At 51.9% G+C, this 18335-nt stretch overlaps 10 protein-coding genes across 10 annotated transcripts; 6 read left to right on the top strand and 4 right to left on the bottom strand.

Annotated features, from left to right (window-relative positions):
* Positions 1 to 131: 131 nt before the first annotated feature.
* On the top strand, positions 132 to 820 carry AKAW2_70262A (tubulin-binding prefolding complex subunit YKE2; the record flags this gene model as incomplete). Its single annotated transcript, XM_041682824.1, has 4 exons — positions 132 to 192; positions 364 to 559; positions 640 to 700; positions 767 to 820. The coding sequence occupies 4 exons, from the start codon at positions 132 to 134 to the stop codon at positions 818 to 820; spliced, it is 372 nt and encodes a 123-aa protein (XP_041547146.1).
* An 84-nt stretch (positions 821 to 904) lies between these two features.
* AKAW2_70261A (uncharacterized protein) lies at positions 905 to 1078 on the top strand (the record flags this gene model as incomplete). Its single annotated transcript, XM_041682823.1, has 1 exon — positions 905 to 1078. The coding sequence occupies one exon, from the start codon at positions 905 to 907 to the stop codon at positions 1076 to 1078; it is 174 nt and encodes a 57-aa protein (XP_041547145.1).
* A 314-nt stretch (positions 1079 to 1392) lies between these two features.
* AKAW2_70259S (2,3-bisphosphoglycerate-independent phosphoglycerate mutase) lies at positions 1393 to 3139 on the bottom strand (the record flags this gene model as incomplete). Its single annotated transcript, XM_041682821.1, has 4 exons — positions 1393 to 1603; positions 1671 to 2253; positions 2308 to 3045; positions 3109 to 3139. The coding sequence occupies 4 exons, from the start codon at positions 3137 to 3139 to the stop codon at positions 1393 to 1395; spliced, it is 1563 nt and encodes a 520-aa protein (XP_041547144.1).
* Positions 3140 to 3763: 624 nt separating this feature from the next.
* AKAW2_70260A (RNA polymerase II mediator complex middle subunit MED9) lies at positions 3764 to 4387 on the top strand (the record flags this gene model as incomplete). Its single annotated transcript, XM_041682820.1, has 1 exon — positions 3764 to 4387. The coding sequence occupies one exon, from the start codon at positions 3764 to 3766 to the stop codon at positions 4385 to 4387; it is 624 nt and encodes a 207-aa protein (XP_041547143.1).
* Positions 4388 to 5946: 1559 nt separating this feature from the next.
* Positions 5947 to 7564, top strand: SHM2 (glycine hydroxymethyltransferase SHM2; the record flags this gene model as incomplete). Its single annotated transcript, XM_041682819.1, has 4 exons — positions 5947 to 5982; positions 6055 to 6105; positions 6171 to 6535; positions 6601 to 7564. 4 exons carry the CDS (start codon positions 5947 to 5949, stop codon positions 7562 to 7564), a joined length of 1416 nt encoding a protein of 471 aa, XP_041547142.1.
* A 617-nt stretch (positions 7565 to 8181) lies between these two features.
* AKAW2_70257S (putative prenylcysteine lyase) lies at positions 8182 to 9899 on the bottom strand (the record flags this gene model as incomplete). The annotated part of the gene is made up of 2 exons (XM_041682818.1): positions 8182 to 9680; positions 9740 to 9899. The coding sequence occupies 2 exons, from the start codon at positions 9897 to 9899 to the stop codon at positions 8182 to 8184; spliced, it is 1659 nt and encodes a 552-aa protein (XP_041547141.1).
* A 568-nt stretch (positions 9900 to 10467) lies between these two features.
* Positions 10468 to 11867, top strand: AKAW2_70256A (small subunit rRNA maturation protein TSR4; the record flags this gene model as incomplete). The annotated part of the gene is made up of 2 exons (XM_041682817.1): positions 10468 to 10593; positions 10665 to 11867. The coding sequence occupies 2 exons, from the start codon at positions 10468 to 10470 to the stop codon at positions 11865 to 11867; spliced, it is 1329 nt and encodes a 442-aa protein (XP_041547140.1).
* Positions 11868 to 12616: 749 nt separating this feature from the next.
* On the bottom strand, positions 12617 to 13627 carry AKAW2_70255S (CSN8/PSMD8/EIF3K family protein; the record flags this gene model as incomplete). Its single annotated transcript, XM_041682816.1, has 2 exons — positions 12617 to 13202; positions 13458 to 13627. 2 exons carry the CDS (start codon positions 13625 to 13627, stop codon positions 12617 to 12619), a joined length of 756 nt encoding a protein of 251 aa, XP_041547139.1.
* A 742-nt stretch (positions 13628 to 14369) lies between these two features.
* Positions 14370 to 15389, top strand: AKAW2_70254A (sterol desaturase family protein; the record flags this gene model as incomplete). Its single annotated transcript, XM_041682815.1, has 3 exons — positions 14370 to 14590; positions 14665 to 15170; positions 15217 to 15389. The coding sequence occupies 3 exons, from the start codon at positions 14370 to 14372 to the stop codon at positions 15387 to 15389; spliced, it is 900 nt and encodes a 299-aa protein (XP_041547138.1).
* A 171-nt stretch (positions 15390 to 15560) lies between these two features.
* AKAW2_70253S (uncharacterized protein) lies at positions 15561 to 17626 on the bottom strand (the record flags this gene model as incomplete). The annotated part of the gene is made up of 5 exons (XM_041682814.1): positions 15561 to 15868; positions 15919 to 16205; positions 16267 to 17385; positions 17443 to 17497; positions 17557 to 17626. 5 exons carry the CDS (start codon positions 17624 to 17626, stop codon positions 15561 to 15563), a joined length of 1839 nt encoding a protein of 612 aa, XP_041547137.1.
* Between the last annotated feature and the right edge of the window lie 709 nt (positions 17627 to 18335).

The raw sequence follows: 18335 nt of genomic DNA, 5'->3' as shown, positions 1-18335 counted from the left end.
CTTTGGTTGGTTTTCTGCCGCTCCGCTTCCCATTTTGCCCCTCCGATAGATAACCCATTTCCCCGACGACCATCAATCACTACCCCAGCACACACAATCACGGGCTGAGTAGGGATTTATCACCCAGCATCATGGCGGACGCACAAAAGCAAATGCAGGCACTTACCGAGGAGTTTCAGGCCTTGCAGACGGGTATGTTGGTATCCCATGAGTTGTTTTCATATTCGGGGAGGGAGGGGTGCTTGAGCATGGGCATGCAAGCGTCATCTATCTATTCCAGTTACCCTGGTGCTGTGCTATGCTATGCGCACCATTGGTTATAAGCATGGAACAAATACTAACACCACACTTTTTTTGCAATAGAGCTTGACGGTCTCGTCGAAGCGCGCCAGAAGCTCGAATCCCAGCAACAGGAGAACGTCGGCGTCCAGAAGGAATTCAACTCCCTCGATGACGAGTCGAACATTTACAAGTTGATCGGACCGGTCTTGCTGAAGCAGGAGAAGAGTGAGGCCTTGATGGCCGTCAATGGACGTCTTGAGTTCATTGAGAAGGAAATGTACGTTTCAATTACCGTTGCTCCTCTCCCCACTTTCTCATTGGGTGGGAGCTGTGACTGACGTGACGCATTTATTGTAGCAAGCGCATTGAGGGACAGATCCAGGAGAACCAGGACAAGTCTGATAAGAAGCGCACTGAGGTGAGTGCTCCGATTTTCATAATTACAGGCATGCTTTCGGCAGTCGGTCTAACAATTGTGATGCAGATCGTTCAGTTCCAGACTCAGATGCAACAAGCGGCGGCGGCGGCTTCTGCTTGATTGTAGACGGATCGCTGTTATCAGTACTATAGGTGGAAGACAGTGGCTACCTTTATCACGCGAGGAGATAAATAATTGCTGGTGATGGCGGATGTGAAAGCAGCCAAGGTATCCGACCGGTCCTCGGAGGCGATGATGCACGTCGCCTTGGAGGTCGTGCGAGAAGAAGAAGAAGAGGAACAAGCACCGACGGCAGCGCAGAGCTACTTCGTGCGATGGCCAATCCTGGCCCAGCACTATGAGGTTGAGAGGTTCTAGATACCCTTGTTAATGATCGTTGCGGATACTCTCAGAAGACTATACGGATACGTAGTCGATCGATCAGGCTGTCTGTCGACCGAGGTGTGACACCTACCTTGTGTGGGTGCTGTGGTTGATCGAGATACGGTGTACACCTTAAGGCACAATTGGAAGTACGCTTGTATCAAAAGATGGGAGAAATTGAAAATAAACAAAATTCTGTTCTATCTCGCTCCAAAGCTAAACCCCAGTATAGACACCGTAAACAATTCATTTCTTCATCAATGGAATCGTATCCAGACAATACATGACATCTACTCTATACGCTAAATCTATGCCTTAACCAAAAGGCTGCGGCCGGACATCTCCTCGGGCTGCTCGATGCCCATGGCAGCCAGGACGGTGGGAGCAACATCTCCCAGAACACCCTCCTCCTTCTTGAGGCTCCAGCCCTCGGGGGCGTTGGCCATGACGAAGGGAACCTTGTTGGTGGTGTGGGAGGTCTTGGGGGTGCCCTTCTCGGTAAGCATCTCCTCAGCGTTTCTATTGCGAAGAGGAAACCAATGTCAGTGAGAAGGTCTTGCGCAAACGTGTCGGAGGCGAAACTTACCCATGGTCGGCGGTGATGAACAGGATGTAGCCGTGCTTCTTGCAGGCCTCGTAGATGACACCGATGGCCTTGTCGGTGGCAGCGACACCCTGGATGGCAGCCTCGTAGACACCGGTGTGACCAACCATATCGGGGGGAGCAAAGTTGTTCATGACAAACTCGAAGTTGCCCTCGCCAAGGCGCTCGGCCATCTTGTCACCCACGGCGGCAGCGCTCATCTTGGGCTCGAGGTCATAGGTGGCAACCTTGGGGGACGGGATCATATCGCGGACCTCGCCGGGGAACTGCTTCTCAACACCACCGTTGAAGAAGAAAGTAACGTGAGCGTACTTCTCAGTCTCAGCAACGTGGCATTGCTTAACATCCTTCTTGCCCAGCCACTCGGCCAACACATTACCCATGTGCTGGGGAGGGAAGGCAACAGGGAAAGTGTAGTCGGTCTTGTACCGGGTCATGGTGGTGATGTGGATGTCCTTGGGGTAAGGGAATTCGGGCTTGGGAGAGCGGTCGTAGTCACCCAGCAGCTGAGTGATCTCACGGACACGGTCGGAACGGTAGTTGAAGAAGAAGAGAGTGTCGCCATCTATTATCACAAGTCAGCACTTTCATCATTGAGCAAAGGGAACAAAAAACATACCCTGCACACGTCTGTCCTTGCCGCCAACAATGATGGGCTTCAGGAACTCATCGGTCTCCTTGTTCTCATAGCGCTCATTGATGGTCTTGACGGGGTCAGAGCTCTCCTCACCCTCGCCGGAGACGATACCCTTCATGGCGATCTCAACCCGGTCCCAGCGCTTGTCGCGGTCCATAGCCCAGTAACGTCCGACAACGGTAGCGATCTCACCAACACCGATCTCCTTGGCCTGGTCAAGCAGTTGCTGCATGTACTTGGTAGCGCTCTTGGGCTCGGTGTCACGGCCATCGCCGAAGAAGTGGATGAAGACCTGAGGAATCTCCATCTCCTTGGCGACCTTCAGCAGACCGATCAGGTGGGTGATGTTGGAGTGGACACCACCATCCGAAACCAGACCCAACAGGTGCAGACGGCCGTTACCCTCCTTGGCGCGCTTGAAGGAAGCGACGATGTTGTCCACCTTGCCCAGCTCGCCCTTCTTGAGGGTCTGGTCAATGCGGACACTGTCCTGCCAAACGACACGGCCAGCACCAATGTTCAAGTGACCGACCTCACTGTTGCCCATGAGACCCTCCGGCAGACCGACAGCGAGCGAGGAAGCATCGAGTTCGGTGTAACCCTGAGCAGTCTTCGAGTCGGCCTCCGCGAAGCCGGACATGAAGGGAGTCTCAGCGGCAGCGATAGCATCGCCGTCCTTGGGGGAGTTGGGACCGGCGACACCCCAGCCATCGATGACGACTAGACAGCAGGATATCAGTGGATTGATGGGCGACAGAAAGTAGTTGGCATATTTCAACTTACTGAGGGCGACCTTTTGATCAACCTTGGCCATTTTTGCTATATACTCTGTGCTCTAACTTGTAGGGGGTGCATATGTTAGCCAAAGCAATTTACATAGCCAGCGCAAAATGAAGTCCGGGGATAGAGCGGGATGGGCTCGGGGAAGCACTCACCAAAAGTGGGGAAGAGATTCAAGAGCAAGAAAATGGGTGGAAAAAGAAGAAGGGAAAGAGGGAAGAAGAAGAAAGATAGAGAGAAGAAGGATAGAAGAAGGAGAAGGAGAATTGATAGGTGGAGTCACGAAAAGGCTGGCCGGTGAAGAACACAATCGCAAGACCAGCGTAGTAACAGTAATAGTAATAGAGAGGAGGGGGAGGGGCACCACACTTTGGCTTTCGGTGACGCTTTGGGACTTGTTTTGTTTTCGCTCCGCCCCGACGTCACCTTCCACTTCCACTCCCTTCTTTAGTCTCTTTTTCTCCGACTTTCCTCTCCCTCCCGTTCTCGTCCGGCTTCCCCGGCTCTTCCCTAAACAATTACCCAGCTTCCCCCGCGAAACGAGGCTATTCCATTTTCCCCACGTGAGCCGCCTGCTCTGATACTTGGAATTTTTGTCTCTTCTTCTTCTTCTTCTTTTTTCGTCGTGTGTCTGGTCCGCGGTATTGCCTTTCCCGCCATGGCGTCCCGATCCCCCACGGCGGTGACTCCCCTACCAAAATCATCCGTCGCGCCCGAGACCCCGATGGTCAGAGACGCCCCCGCAAACCCCCAAGCCGTCCCTTTCCCTTCTCCACAGACATTCGACATTGTTCCACCGTTGCATGGCCTCCTTTCACGTCTTTTATCGCCGCCAACGAACGCTGCTGGCGTATCCAATGGCGTGAGAGCGGCCGATGACCCTACCGGAGCTGGTGCTCCTACCGGACCACCTTCAGGCACCCCCGGCCAACCTCAATCGCAACAACAAGCGGGGGCTGAGAACACCAACACTGCTGGAGTCCTGGGGACCGTACCTTCAGCTGGTCCAGGTGGTGCAGAAATATCCGGCTTGGGTTCGAATAGCTCTCCAGCGCTCGATATCAAGGACCTTCCGACAGAGGTCAGCTCAATCAAAATTCGCATTCAGAAGGCACAAGCCGTGGTGGAAAACCTACCCGACGTAGATCGGTCGGTTGCCGACCAGGAAGAGGAAATTGAGGAGCTGGAGGACCGCATTGCAAAGCTCAAGTCGGTCATCGCCGACTTTGGTCAGATGGCAAGCCCAGGGGGTGCTAAGAAGCTCAAGTCCCAGGGACCTTGAGGGTGTGCGCGGAAGATGATATGACAGTATGTGTAAAAGGGTCAAAGCCAACTACCCTCGATCGCACGTTGATCGCGTCCAGCCCACGACAAGGATCCGAGAAGAATCTCCTGAGATCCCTCCGCAACCCCGAGGGTGAAGAGCAACCTATATCGAGCTTGGGATGGAATCATACACTGCGACTCTGTCGGGTTAAGGGCTTAGGGAACAGCACACCGGAAGATCCAGTTGAGCAGGTTACTAGCTTCGCCCAACTCATCTTCACTCAAACTCCGGATAAACCATAAGTTGGAGGACCCATAGGTTGGTCAGTGTATGTGGCTCTTGGTAACGCACAGGTGATTGTAACCTGCAGGGACACACAGATGCTCTTATGGGGAAAGCTTTTTGGGGGGTTCTGCTGTCGTTCCATTACCCGTGCTATCGAGATTATAAGCTATGGCTTGTCCAGATTGCCATGTGATCATGAAGAAAGGAACAGGTCTTAATATTTGCAAAACTCCCAGTTGTCCAGCAGAACTTCTTTGATGGTGTCTCTCAGGTGGGGGACTGTTCGCAAGCTGCGTTGACCCCTCCAGCGCCACCACGGTCCCCATCACAAGGTGCGAGCATCCCGAGAGGCTACGTTTGCCATGGGGATTGGAAGATCTATGGTGGAGCAGGGTTTGTAACGGCTGCACTGTGATACGGATGGCGATCTAAAAGTAGAAGCTACGAAATAATAGTGGAGTGGATATATACTATGACTCATTACTATAGTAGGATTATCAGTTCAGAAGAGATGAAACTCATTCTGCAAAAATGACTACAACACTTGCATCCCTCATGAGTATCATAACCTCAACAACATCGAGGCATGATTCATATTATTTTATTTCTGTTCTTTGAAAATTTTGACTACTCATCAGCCCTCCAGATGTAGATCGAGGCCCCTCGTGTTTCATTGAGGATGGTAGCTTCAGTTGACCGGTGCTGATCGACCAGCGGCACCAATCGGAGCTGGGCTGGTAGACTAGTGGATTGACTTTTTCCTGCCTCTCTGTCGCCTTCAGCCACTTAGTGGCATCCTGTTCGGGATTCCGAGATTGAGGGAAAATTTACTAGATTGATTCTTGTCATACTGTGTTCTAGTCAGCCATGACACCTGATAGATCACTAAAATCAATCGCTTCTTGCATATGTTGGTCGGCTGCTGCTGGGTCAAAGATGGAATATACTTTACTGTAGTCATTAAGTAATGAAGACGAGTCAGCGCCAAATAATTTCCCCGAGCCGGTGAAGGTGTGGCCGGGCTCCGATGTCGTCCCCCCGGGGCCCGATGGGGCTTAGCTCGGGTTTAGAGCACAGGCGGCGGGGTGTAAGACTCACGTTCCGTCTTTCTTGGGTCCTGAGGCAATCTTTTTTTCCCTCCCCCACCCCATCCCTAGCTTTTCCTCTTCTTCCCTCTTAATCCTCCCCTTCTTCCCTCTTCTTCTTCCTTTTCTTCATCCTCAACTTTCATCTCATTCTTCTCTCTTTCCTCCTCTAACCCCCCTTTTCCTCACACATCCCTCTACACAATGGCTACCTACGCTCTCTCTCCGGCTCACCGGAACGTAAGTACCCCACTGCACTTTTTTTCTATCTGGGGTGTCCTCGCAGCAGCACTCACTGACTCATCGATGTAGCAAATGGAGGTGTCCCTCGTGGACAGCGATCCTGAGATCGCCCAGATCATGGTACGTTTTCCACTGTTGTCTTCTGAAGCAAATGTGGTGTCATGGTACTAACTGCCCGATTACAGGAGAAGGAAATCCAACGTCAGCGCGAATCCATCGTCCTGATCGCCTCGGAGAACTTCACCTCCCACGCTGTCTTCGATGCTCTGGGTTCCCCCATGAGCAACAAGTACTCCGAGGGTTACCCCGGTGCTCGCTACTACGGTGGCAACCAGCACATCGATGCTATCGAGCTTACCTGCCAGGCTCGTGCCCTCAAGGCTTTCAACCTCGACCCCGCCAAGTGGGGCGTCAACGTTCAGTGCCTCAGTGGTAGCCCTGCCAACCTGCAGGTCTACCAGGCTCTCATGCGCCCTCATGACCGTCTCATGGGTCTTGATCTCCCCCACGGTGGTCACTTGAGTCACGGTTACCAGACTCCCGCCAAGAAGTAAGCGAATTTGCCTCCCGACAACATGAGACATCAACATTGGATGCTAACCTTACACTCCACAGGATCTCTGCTGTCTCTACTTACTTCGAGACCTTCCCCTACCGTGTCAACCTTGAGACCGGTATCATTGACTACGATCAACTCGAGGCCAACGCCGAGCTCTACCGCCCTAAGTGCTTGGTTGCTGGTACCTCCGCCTACTGCCGCCTGATCGACTACGCTCGCATGCGCAAGATCGCTGACAAGGTCGGCGCCTACCTCATTGTCGACATGGCCCACATCTCCGGTCTGATTGCCGCCGGTGTCATCCCCTCTCCCTTCGAGTACGCTGATGTTGTCACCACCACCACCCACAAGTCCCTCCGTGGTCCCCGTGGTGCCATGATCTTCTTCCGCAAGGGTGTCCGCAGCACTGACCCCAAGACCGGCAAGGACATCATGTATGACCTTGAGGGCCCCATCAACTTCTCCGTCTTCCCTGGTCACCAGGGTGGTCCCCACAACCACACCATCACTGCTCTGGCTGTTGCCCTTAAGCAGGCTGCTTCCCCCGAGTTCAAGCAGTACCAGGAGCAGGTCATCAAGAACGCCAAGGCTCTCGAGGAGGAGTTCAAGACCCTCGGCCACAAGCTTGTCTCTGACGGCACTGACAGCCACATGGTCCTTGTCGACCTCCGCAACAAGAGCCTGGACGGTGCTCGTGTCGAGGCTGTCCTCGAGCAGATCAACATTGCTTGCAACAAGAACTCCATCCCTGGTGACAAGTCTGCTCTGACCCCCTGCGGTATCCGTATCGGTGCCCCCGCCATGACCACCCGTGGTATGGGTGAGGAGGACTTCAAGCGCATTGCCCGCTACATTGACCAGTCCATCAACCTCTGCAAGAAGGTCCAGAGCGAGCTCCCCAAGGAGGCCAACAAGCTCAAGGACTTCAAGGCCAAGGTTGCTTCCGAGACCGTCCCTGAGATCCTCAGCCTCCGCAAGGAGGTTGCTGAGTGGGCCAGCACCTTCCCCCTCCCCGTCTAAGCTAGTTATAGCCGGGTGAACTTTTGATATGATACCATAACATTCTATCTTCTTTTATTCTCCTTTTCATTTTTTTTTCTTCTGTTTTTTATCTTGTTAGGTTACGAGTTCAACATCATTGCGAGCAAAAACGGATTGTGGGCTGTGCGTTCTAAGGGGTTTTATACAGGTCTGCTTTTTCAACCTTACGCGGGTCATGGGATATGGATATGCATTGAGCATGTGAATGAACAAATAGCACCGGGATGGCTTCTTCAACACTTCTTCAACAGGGCAGGAAAAGTTCGTGGTTGCATGGAGGCTTGGTACGCCTGGTTGAGTATTACTTCTTACCTAGTAAATAGGTATTATGAACTGAAATAGAAAGATAATAAGTTCCATGAGACAACAGCCGTCCAATGAGTATTTGTAGGGTTATGTGTAAATATTCCCGGGACTTCATTATCAATGCATTAGTGAATACTATATACTCTAGACAATTATATTATATGGTCATCATAAGTGCCATATATCACCATGCCATTAAAACCTGCACCGACAGCGCGGCACGAGAACAGATGACTTGATACTAGGAAACGTCCTGCCAATTTCCCATTCTCCATTCCTTGCCGTCCCCTTTATAGCTCATGACGAACCGAATCCGCTGCCGACTCTCCCTCCTCCTCTTCAACCTGGGCCTGCCACTCTCGAGACATCAGAGCAGCTACATTCCTCCCCATCAATGCACTTGTCTCCATTGTAGAGATGAAGCTTTCAATTCCGCCCGTATACCAGACATGAGGGGCAAGAAGCGGCTCTTCAAACGTGACCCGTGGATATTCGAACGGATACGGCCGCCAGATCTTCTCATGGAACCAGCTGATGTCTCGCTTGGAGAGATCGCCGATGGAGGTGTCAGTTTCAGTGTCGGTGTTAGAAGATGACTTGTGCTCCAGGCCGAGAATCGATTCAACGAATTCGGCTGTTGGCCGTTCCGGGGAGAATATCTTGTACACGTAGTGTTTCCCTTCTGATGGGTCTGGAGCGTCCACGGTCCGGAGAGTGCTGATGCTCCAGAAGCCAGCTGGACCGACTCCGGCTTCGCTTTTTCCGATGTCGCTGTCCGGAGGGAGGGTGGTGAGGATTGTCTCCGGGGTGTAGGCATTGGGCTCTATGAGGCCAAAGTATTTAGGTGAGAGACGGTGCGGGGAGGCGAAGAGGGTGACGTAGAGTGTTACGAAGGGGATCTCATCCGGCGTCTTCTTTAGTGGTGGGGTAACGGTGATGTTGGAGAATTGCCATGGACCGGCGATGACAACCTCATCGAACTCGAGCTTCTCTTCGGAGTTGGTGTTCGTGTTGAAGGTTAGGGTTGAGGGGCCGTTGGCCTCCCAGTCGAGGGATGTCACTGTGTGGTTTAAGCGGACGTCGGCGTGAGACAATTTGAGCATTCCATCGAAGATCAGCCAGTTGCCTCCCTCCACGGCCATGGCACCTTCAGTTGCCATGCAGACCATGGTCTCGAGGCCATGAATCAGAGCAAGGTTCTGTCCGTAGTTGACGCGGGTACTAGCTTGGATAACTTCACGGGAGAACTTGGCGGATACCTGGTTCTGCTGGAGGAAAGTCTCTCCAGGAACGGCAGTTATATTGACCAACCCTGCTGCTTCTGAAGCGGATGTAAGGGATGAAAAAGGGAATATGGGTTCGTCGTAGAGTTTGAGGAAGTTGTTGACGGTCGATTTCATTAAACGATAGGTCCTCACGGGTGTCCACCCGTACCTCCAAACCAGCTTCGCAATGTTCCACCAGGACGATGCTTCCTTCATCACAAAGACGAATTGCTCGCCGTCCCAGACGCCAAGGGTGTCTTCGGTCTCTCTGGGTCGGTCATGATTGGCGCTGTTAACGTGAAGTCCCAGCTCTTTGGATGCGTTGACAAGGTGATGGTTGGCCTCCACGAAGATCGAAGCACCTAGCTCTACGGGTGTAGCTGGATTGTCATGGACATTCACTGTTGTGGAACGGCCGCCAACATATGGAGAGCGTTCGAAGACCGTTATATTGAGGGGAATGTGCAAGGCATCCGCATACTTGCGTAGTGAATAAGCAGTGCTAGACCCCGCAGCCCCCGCTCCTATTGAGAAGGTTAATTGTTGTCAATGGTACATGAGGGGACCATGGGAATGATCTCACCGATCACGGCGACCCTCTTGGGTGGTGTGACTCCAAATGAGCCCAGGGGTTGCTGCTCGGTGGCATTGGCATGTGGGGGAAGGCATAAAGCTAAGACGTAGTATACTACATGAATATGAAGAATAAACCGAAGGAAATATGAAAGAGATGAGCGATGCATGAATGCTCAAATTGATGAATTGCTTATTTTGTGAAGCAATGCTTCCACACTAGTGGACGTTACTATCGTTAGATGCAGGAGCTTGAAGAAGCAACGGTGCTCATGCTCAGGAGCTCGCGTGCAAAAAGAACCTGCTCTATAACCTCTTTTATAGAGATTTGCCAGACGAAGTAGATCTATAGTAAGCCGAAAAAGGGGAAAAGTGAAGATGGAATGAAGATGAAGATGAAACGAAGAGGTATTGAGACGGTCGATGGCGAGATGCTGGAGATGTACTGACTGACGTATCACACGGGTATGTATCGATACCACAGTTACTGCACTAGCCTATATCAGGAATAGCGCATTCTGGGGCTATCGCCGATGGGGCTTTTCCCGTTTGGGCCATTCCCTCTTTTTTTGCGCCAGAATTTCGGGCAGAAAAGAAAGACGCGCTCTTCTGGTGATAAACTCTCCATCGCAACCTCTTCTGCGTCTGGACTAGGATCTCATTGTTCTGGATCTTCCTTACTGATCCTCGAATTGACTATTATTCATTATATTCCTTGACCATACCAGCAACAACACCATGGATCCCTACGACAGCGACTCCTCCTTCGACGATGAGGGGGACTTCAGCGAGACCAACGTGCTGCTGGGTTACGCCGCCGACGAGATTGTTGAAGACACCATCAGTCACCTGGGAGGCTGGCCGGTACGTACTATATCCAATTCAACTCTTCATCCCCCTCTCCCCCAGTCCGACTAACAATGTACCCCTCACAGACCTGGCTCGACGACGCTACCCCGCCTCCGGGCGACTTCGCCAAATGCAAAGTCTGCAACCAGCCCATGCTCCTCCTCCTCGAGCTGCACGGTGATCTCCCCAACGACTTTCCCGACGATGAACGCCGTCTCTACATTTTCTCCTGCCCGCGCAAAGCCTGCAACCGCAAACCAGGCAGTATCCGGGCCCTGCGCGCCGTCAGAAAGCTGAAGATCGAGCCCCAACACCAGCCTCTCCGCCAAAAGGAAGAACAAAAGCCAGAACCCTCGAACAGAGAGAAGGAAGAAGAAGAGAAGAAGCCCGCCGCACCAAAGCCAGATCTTGGAGCCAGCCTATTCGGTTCTTCCACTCTCACCGGCAGCGTCTCCGCCAGCGCAAACCCCTTCTCCGCCGGCGCTTCTTCCACCAGCACCAACAACAACCCATTCGCAGCCCCAGCGCCCTCCCCCGGCCTCGCCGCCAAACCCACCCCCTCTCCAGCACCTACCCTCTCCGAATCCTTCGCCGACAAAGTCCGCATCTCTTCTCCTCAACAACAACAACCCAAAACCAACCTCATCCCACCCCCCGAAGCCTCTACCACCCCTAACACCCCCTGGCCCGCCCAATCCGACTTCCCCACCCCCTACACAAACTTCTACCTCGATGCCGAATACGAGACCATGTCGCGCCCCTCCACACCCACTATTCCCGCCAACGTGACCATCGACAACACAGAAGAAGAGGGTCCCAATGGTGGCGCAGCGGAGCTCAAAGATACCTTTGAATCCGAGCTCGACAAGGCGTTCATCCGCTTCTCTACCCGTCTCGGCCATAATCCCGAGCAAGTCCTCCGCTATGAGTTCCGTGGTACGCCATTGCTCTATTCCCATGCTGATGCGGTGGGCAAGCGGCTCCACGATCCGTCGAAGACAGCGAACCCCAATGCCAAGGTTACTACGGTTGGTGGAGGGAGTCGCATGCCTCGCTGTGAGTATTGCGGTAGTGAGCGCGTGTTTGAGTTGCAGCTTGTGCCTCATGTTATCAGTGTGTTGGAGGATGGGAGGGAGGGTGTGGGGCTTGGACCCAAGGATGATGCTGGTATGGAGTGGGGGACTATCATTTTGGGAGTTTGCGGGAAGGATTGTGGACCGAAGGAAGTCGGTGTTGTCGGTTATAGAGAGGAGTGGGCTGGTGTGCAGTGGGAGGAACAGGCGAAATAGGATGGTGATGAAGATGATGATGGGTTACGGATTGGAACTGTGAAGCGTAATGTCCGTTCAAGACTTGATGTTGATGACATATATATCATATATAGACTTGTGTTCTTTTTGTTTAGGTTTGGCCTCGAAATCAAAAGTACATACAATACTACTACTACTACGACTACTACGACTACTGGTTGTCTGTTACATCGCTGGTCATGATTTTATAAAGATTGTACTGTACTGGTACTGATCGCTTTTTGTGTATACGCACAACATGGATATCTTCGGTGAAATTGCGTTATCTTTTCACGTAGAGAGAAATATGGTGAGAGGATAATCAAGGAGGTAAAAAATGATATAGGAGGTAAGATGGAAGAGGAAAGAGAAAAAAGATGATGATGATGATAAAACACAACCTAGTCATGCAGAAGCAAAACTCGAAACGCCAATTGCGCCAGGTCCGGACTTCCCAACCCTCTCCCATGCTGGTCTATCCCCGTCATCATCATCTTTTTTGGTTGTGTTATAAGAGGCTCCGAGCTCATGTCATGGGGGGTATCCGAAGCAGACACTTCGTCCCGTGTTCTTCTTTTGAAACTTTTCTTTTCGGGTGGTCATTCTTCCAAACAAGACAGACCGAGATCAAGACCTTGGGGAAGGTCTAATCTTCGTTCGAGGCAAAATATGAGCAAGAATAGAAAGGGAATCTAGAACGAGAAAGGCTGCGTTGCGATGCGGATATCTATTTTATCGTTGAGATCCGCTCATGCAGCCTGCTCGAAACCCCGGCGGATGACACGGCCGAACATGTCAACACCGACACGCTCGCTCTTGACCTCGCTGCGGGCCTCGTTCTCCTTGTTGGTGGGCACCTTGATCACGGTGTTGGCGCCAGACTTGTCAACCTCCCAGCTGCAGACCTCGGCGACGAACTTCTCGAGAGCCTCGCGGCTGCGCAGGTCAAGCCACTGCTCCAGAACCTCGGCAGGGATCTCACGGAAGGTCTTGCCGACCTCGACGGCAATGCGGATGCGCACGAGCTCCTCGAAGCCGGCAACGTCGGCAACAAGGTCAGCGTACAGGTCGTCCGAGTTCAGGGTGGACCAGAACTGGGTGTACTGAGCAGACTCGAGGAGGGTGGAGAGACGGGCGAGCTTCTGGATCGACTCGACGAAGTCGGAGGTCTGGGCGGCGGCCTGGGCCTCAGCGTCGGAGGCCTGGAAGGGCTGAGTGTGGGCGGGGAGGAGAGCAAGGCAGAGGGAGAAAGCGGGAGAGGGGAAGACAGTCAGGGCCTTGACGAGGACGTTGGTGACGGTCTCCGCCTGGAGAAGGTGGGGGTTGAACTGGTACCTGCCAGAAGGCGTGAAGGGGTTAGCATCTCTCTCTAGGTATGATGTATATGCGACAGAGTAAAGGTCGAATGGATGGTTTTGTTTCAGGAGAATTGAGTCTCGACATCCCCCAAAGTAGGGTGTCAGGTAATAGGAAACGTGATAATGATATAAGATTCTTCATCACATAAAACCGGATAGGTTCCCCGCGTCGGAGCTCTTTTTGTTTCGGCTGAATGTATTTTGGGTGGAACATAAAGGCGCTTGAACTCACAGCTTCAGCAAGGCCAGGTTGGCGTAGCAGTCGAAGGTGCGGTCCTCGCACTGCTGGGCGACATAGTCCTGGAAGACAGTGGTGGTCTCGGGGTTGTAGCGGTCGAGGCCATTGAGGATGGCGTCAATGTTGGCCGGGCGGGTCTCGCACTTGTCGAAGGTGACACCCATCTTGACGGAGTTAAGGAGAATGGATGAGTCGGGGGAAGAAGAGGGGAAGGTCGTGGGTGGGTGGAGGAGGAGAGGGAGGGAAGCAGAACGAGGGGATAGAATGAGAGCAACGGAATGGATGGACTCGAGGTTTGGCTGGCCGCGACTTGCTTTTGGTGGGATTTTTCGATTGTCTCGCTGTGCGGCTGCCCGGCCATCGGAACCAACCCAACTCGGTTAATTTGTCCGATGCATCTGCATTGGCATAATTTTATTCCATTCTATCGCGGTTTACTCATCTTCAGTCAATAACTAAGACTTTGAACTAAGCATATTAGTGGCTGATCTGGTAGTCGTATGATATAATTTGTTTCTTAAGATGGACCAATTCCCACGTGCCCCCGGAATCGGTCTCGCCGGGGGGAATGGATCTCCCTCTCCCGTGGTGGGATCATGTCGGTGTTGGTAGGGATAGCCCGTGTCGCCAGTGTAGTTTGTTAGTAGGGAATCGCCCCCGTGTAGGTTTACCCCGTGGTAGGTATATCCCGTGGTAGGGATTCGCCGCGTATATAAGATGACGGGGGTAACAATCAACACAGTAGTAGCTTCTGCGTGTGATATCTAGTACAGAGTTGTATGAACAATCGATCGCAAATTTTCTTTTTCTTTGCCCCAAGCAGCAGTCGCATTTTCTGGGCGCAACCAGAATACCCTAAACAGCCCTAACGATATCCCCAGGTCCTACCAGACACCTTCACTCGCGATGGATGTTGTGCTCGATGTCCTCGACACATTCGTCCTCGATAGAGTGTACGCATCAGTCCTGCCTGGTGGGAATAGTACCTCGGATTTTGATACAACGTTCTTCCTAAATCAACATGTTGGCCGTTACTACCCTCTTCAACCCTCTCCATGGGCGACCGCCAGTCGCTGGAAGCGCGATGACCTGCCGAGACAAGCTACCTCATTGTTGTTCATCACATGGTAATATTGTTCATGCTCTTCTCTCAAGTCCATCGAGCATGGTCCAGCTGACAGCAAATTCGTTACACAACTAGGCTCTTCGGTCTAGCCATATACTTCATCGGCAGCACCATCTTCTACCACACATGGTGGGACAAGACCTTGCTCAAACATCCACGGTTCCTGAAGAATCAAGTCCGTCTCGAAATCGAGCAAGCCTTGTTCTCCATCCCGATAATGGCTATCCTCACGGTCCCGTTCTTCCTAGCAGAGATTCGTGGCTGGTCTAAGCTGTACGATTTCGCCAGCGAAGCTCCGTTCCCTGCGTACAACTGGCTCCAGTACCCCCTATTCGTGGCATTCACCGATTCCGGCATTTATTGGATTCATCGAGCGGAACATCACCCTTTGGTATATCGGTGGTTGCACAAGAGACATCACAAGTGGCTCGTGCCGACACCTTATGCGAGTTTCGCGTTCAACCCACTGGACGGGTGGGCGCAGAGTCTCCCGTACCACGTCTATCCGGTACTGTTCCCACTGCAGAAGGGTGCATATATGGGCTTGTTTGTTTTCGTCACACTGTGGACAGTTTTGATCCGTAAGTGTCGTCCTCTAGTTTGGTGTCTCCCGCTAATCGCATCCAGACGACGCCGACTGCCTTTCTCATTCTGCTATCATCAATGGCCCCGAATGCCACACCCTACACCACCTGTACTTCAATTATAACTATGGGCAGTTCACAACGTTCTGGGATCGTGTTGGAGGAACCTATCGGAAAGCCCGCGGCGACGAGTTCAAGATCGTCAAGAGTGAGTAGGATGCACGCGCATAAGATCGCTCGCTTACAGGGGCGCAGCGCTGCTCCGGTGACTAGAGTCCATACCGCCGGTCGGGAAAGCCGGTCATTGAGCCTAACCCTGTAATATTAATGTTAATAATGGATAGAGAAGCCCCTCGCCTGTACATATTGTTAGACAAGACATATGAACTATGTCCTATTGGGACCTTTAATATTCCGGATGAAGTTATTCAAGCTTTCTAGGTCATCGGTTGCGGCGTTGTCCAGGTATCGAAAGTTCACGTTCCGCCCACTGGCGCGATCAAGCGTAGCAGTCAATAGCCACCAGAGCTCTTCAGCATGCTTAGGATACCCTAAGTGGTGCAGCCCTTCTTTACCCACAATGCTGGAGACGGAGTCCCAAATGCTTCGCCAATTTTCGGCGGCCCGTTTGATCGAGTTCGTGGATATCCACCCGAACAAGCCGGTTCTCGCCTGAAACGCGAGAGAGTGCATTGCTAGGGGCATGATTAGCTCGATTGCTTTGCATGTGGACGGTTATACAAACCATATATCAGGATCAACAGGTGTTCGCCAACTAGTGAGCGACTCCATTGAATCAAGTCAGCCGTAGCATTTTCATCGAGCAGGCGCGTGATGAACTCCCTTAGCGAAGGTAGCGGGCGCCCCGCCGTAGAAGAAGCGGCGATCTCGCTAAAAGATGATGCGTTTTCAGCTTCAAATAAAGCGGAGCTCCAGGGAAATTGGCAGTCCATCTCGAATATCGACAGTGCAGGGTGATTGTTGAAACAAACGGTGAGAAATCCGTCTGCAAGGAAGGCCCAACAGGCGATTCTGTTGGTGAGAAGCTTGGTGAGAAGTGCCCAACATTGATGCTCATCTGGTAAGGTCTTACCTTATACAAACTTCCTCGGCGATCATTGCTCTCCATGTCTCATCGTTACACATATCAGGTGTCATACTTCGTTTGAACTGAAGAACTCCCAACGATCGTACCGTGGAAATGACACATGGATGTCTAATTATGCGAATGCGTCGTCTTGTACCCGTTTCGCCCTGCCCAAACTGAAGCATCTCGATGATCAAAGCTCCCTGAATAACTTCCACTGAAGGTAGGAGATAGGGAGCGCTGGTAGGGTGAGGGTTTGATGATAGATTAGCCAACTGACGGAAGATATACTCCTCAGCTACGTCCAGTACTCTACTTGCAAATACTGGGCCATCTTGCGAGGTAGCATATGTTGCTCCAGCCAAGAATATTGCAAAGAGAAGAGGGTTCGAGATTATTGCAGGATCGAATGTCGGAAAATGTACAATTGGAAGATGCCAATGAAGAGACTGAAAGTAAGCCGAGATAAACACCGAAAGGTTGGAGGTCGTGAAAAGCGAGTTTAGTTCCGCCATTTCGAGCTGGGCTTGTTGGCCCTGGCCCATAGACTTCGAAGTCTCGACCAGAATCATCATAATCTCGCCGAGCCTGTGGGAAATCGTTGAAGATAATGCACTTTCAGGCATAAACTCCATAGAAAGATGCCCAGTTGGGGTGAAAAAAGGCTGAAGGAATAGATCACCACCTGAAAAGCCTGGCATGTAAGCCGACAAGGAGTCGTGGGGCAAGAGTGGTTCTTCCTGTCGGAAGTATGCCGGGTCAAGATGCCTTCTAGTAGAAGATTTGGCTGTTTCTGCAATTGCAAGTTTGTCTTGCTTAACAGCGGGATCAGTGAAGTGTGCTAAGAAGAAAAATGGGTCGTTTCTTCTTTGCGGAGTCTGCGAGAGAGATGGCGAGGGCGATGGAGACATTGAGTAAGTGTTCTCTGTTGAAGGGGTCTGGACTTCAAAGGAACATTGTTTCCCAAGGGATTGGCAACGAGAGCATGGTGATGCCCTGTCGCAGGCTGTCTTCGCAAAGAAGCATTCGTCACAGGACTGCTTCTTCCTCCCGGGTTTAGCTGCTGCCGGAGGAGGCTGGTTGTGCTTTTTGGCACATATCTTACTATGCCTTCGTGCAACCTCCCTTGACGTGCATCGGATTAGAATGGCTTCATTCAGAGGTATCGCGGGGTTTACGCACTTCTTCAAGAAGGATTTATTGCAGAAAGGGCAGCTTGAATGGGAGGCGCCGGTATCTGTCGGGTTGTCAGCATGTTCCGCGTACCTGAGGCGGCATGATGTTCAGGGGCCTAACGTGTTGTTTCATGTCGAAGCAAGTGGCTCTTTCTCTGATAAGATTTGTTGCACTGCGAGCACTGAAACATGATGCTATTGTCATTCTGTCACCTTGACGGGCGAACTAAGGGGCAGTGGATGAAGATGGTTCGACTCAATCGATCTGGACTCCGAATACTCCGACCGTGCCGCTTAGTAATTGCTCACAAAGCCCTACCAGATATTCCTCTTCGTTTCAATTACTTTTTCTTCACTGAGGTATTGACGATGTAAAGACTGAATGGTATCCAAAGAGTGTCATGGATCCAATGACTGATGACTTTCATGTTTGTTGAAGGTACAAACACGTCCCCTTCCCACGTGGGGTCATGCCTTCCCCTCTTCAACCACTAACTTTAACCAAACTTTTGCAATGACACGCTATCCATTGTTGGTTCATTTGACCCGACGCTGTACCTCGTCTGGCATGACTTCACTGTAACTCTGATCTAGTTACCTCCCGGATACATCAATGGAACCTTGGATGGCACTCATGGGGACTTACCTGGGAAACACGTCTACCACAATTAAAAGGCGTCCGCGTGAAGAAGAAAAGGAGAAAATGAAGAATGGGAGAATCAGAAACAGTCAAAGAAGTGATAAATATGCGGGGGCCGTAGTGCGGCAGCGAGAGGGGTCATAACCCAGTGAACTATCAACAGCATTCCTGCAGTCGCTATGCAATGTGTCGTGGAATTATTCCAGCCAGGGATGAGCTGCAGCCGACTCCGCACTGATCATCCCCGCGGGGAAATGGCA

This window comes from Aspergillus luchuensis, chromosome 7 (assembly GCF_016861625.1).
Source record: "Aspergillus luchuensis IFO 4308 DNA, chromosome 7, nearly complete sequence".
NCBI lineage: Eukaryota > Fungi > Ascomycota > Eurotiomycetes > Eurotiales > Aspergillaceae > Aspergillus > Aspergillus luchuensis.
This window is presented reverse-complemented; position numbering and strand designations above follow the sequence as displayed.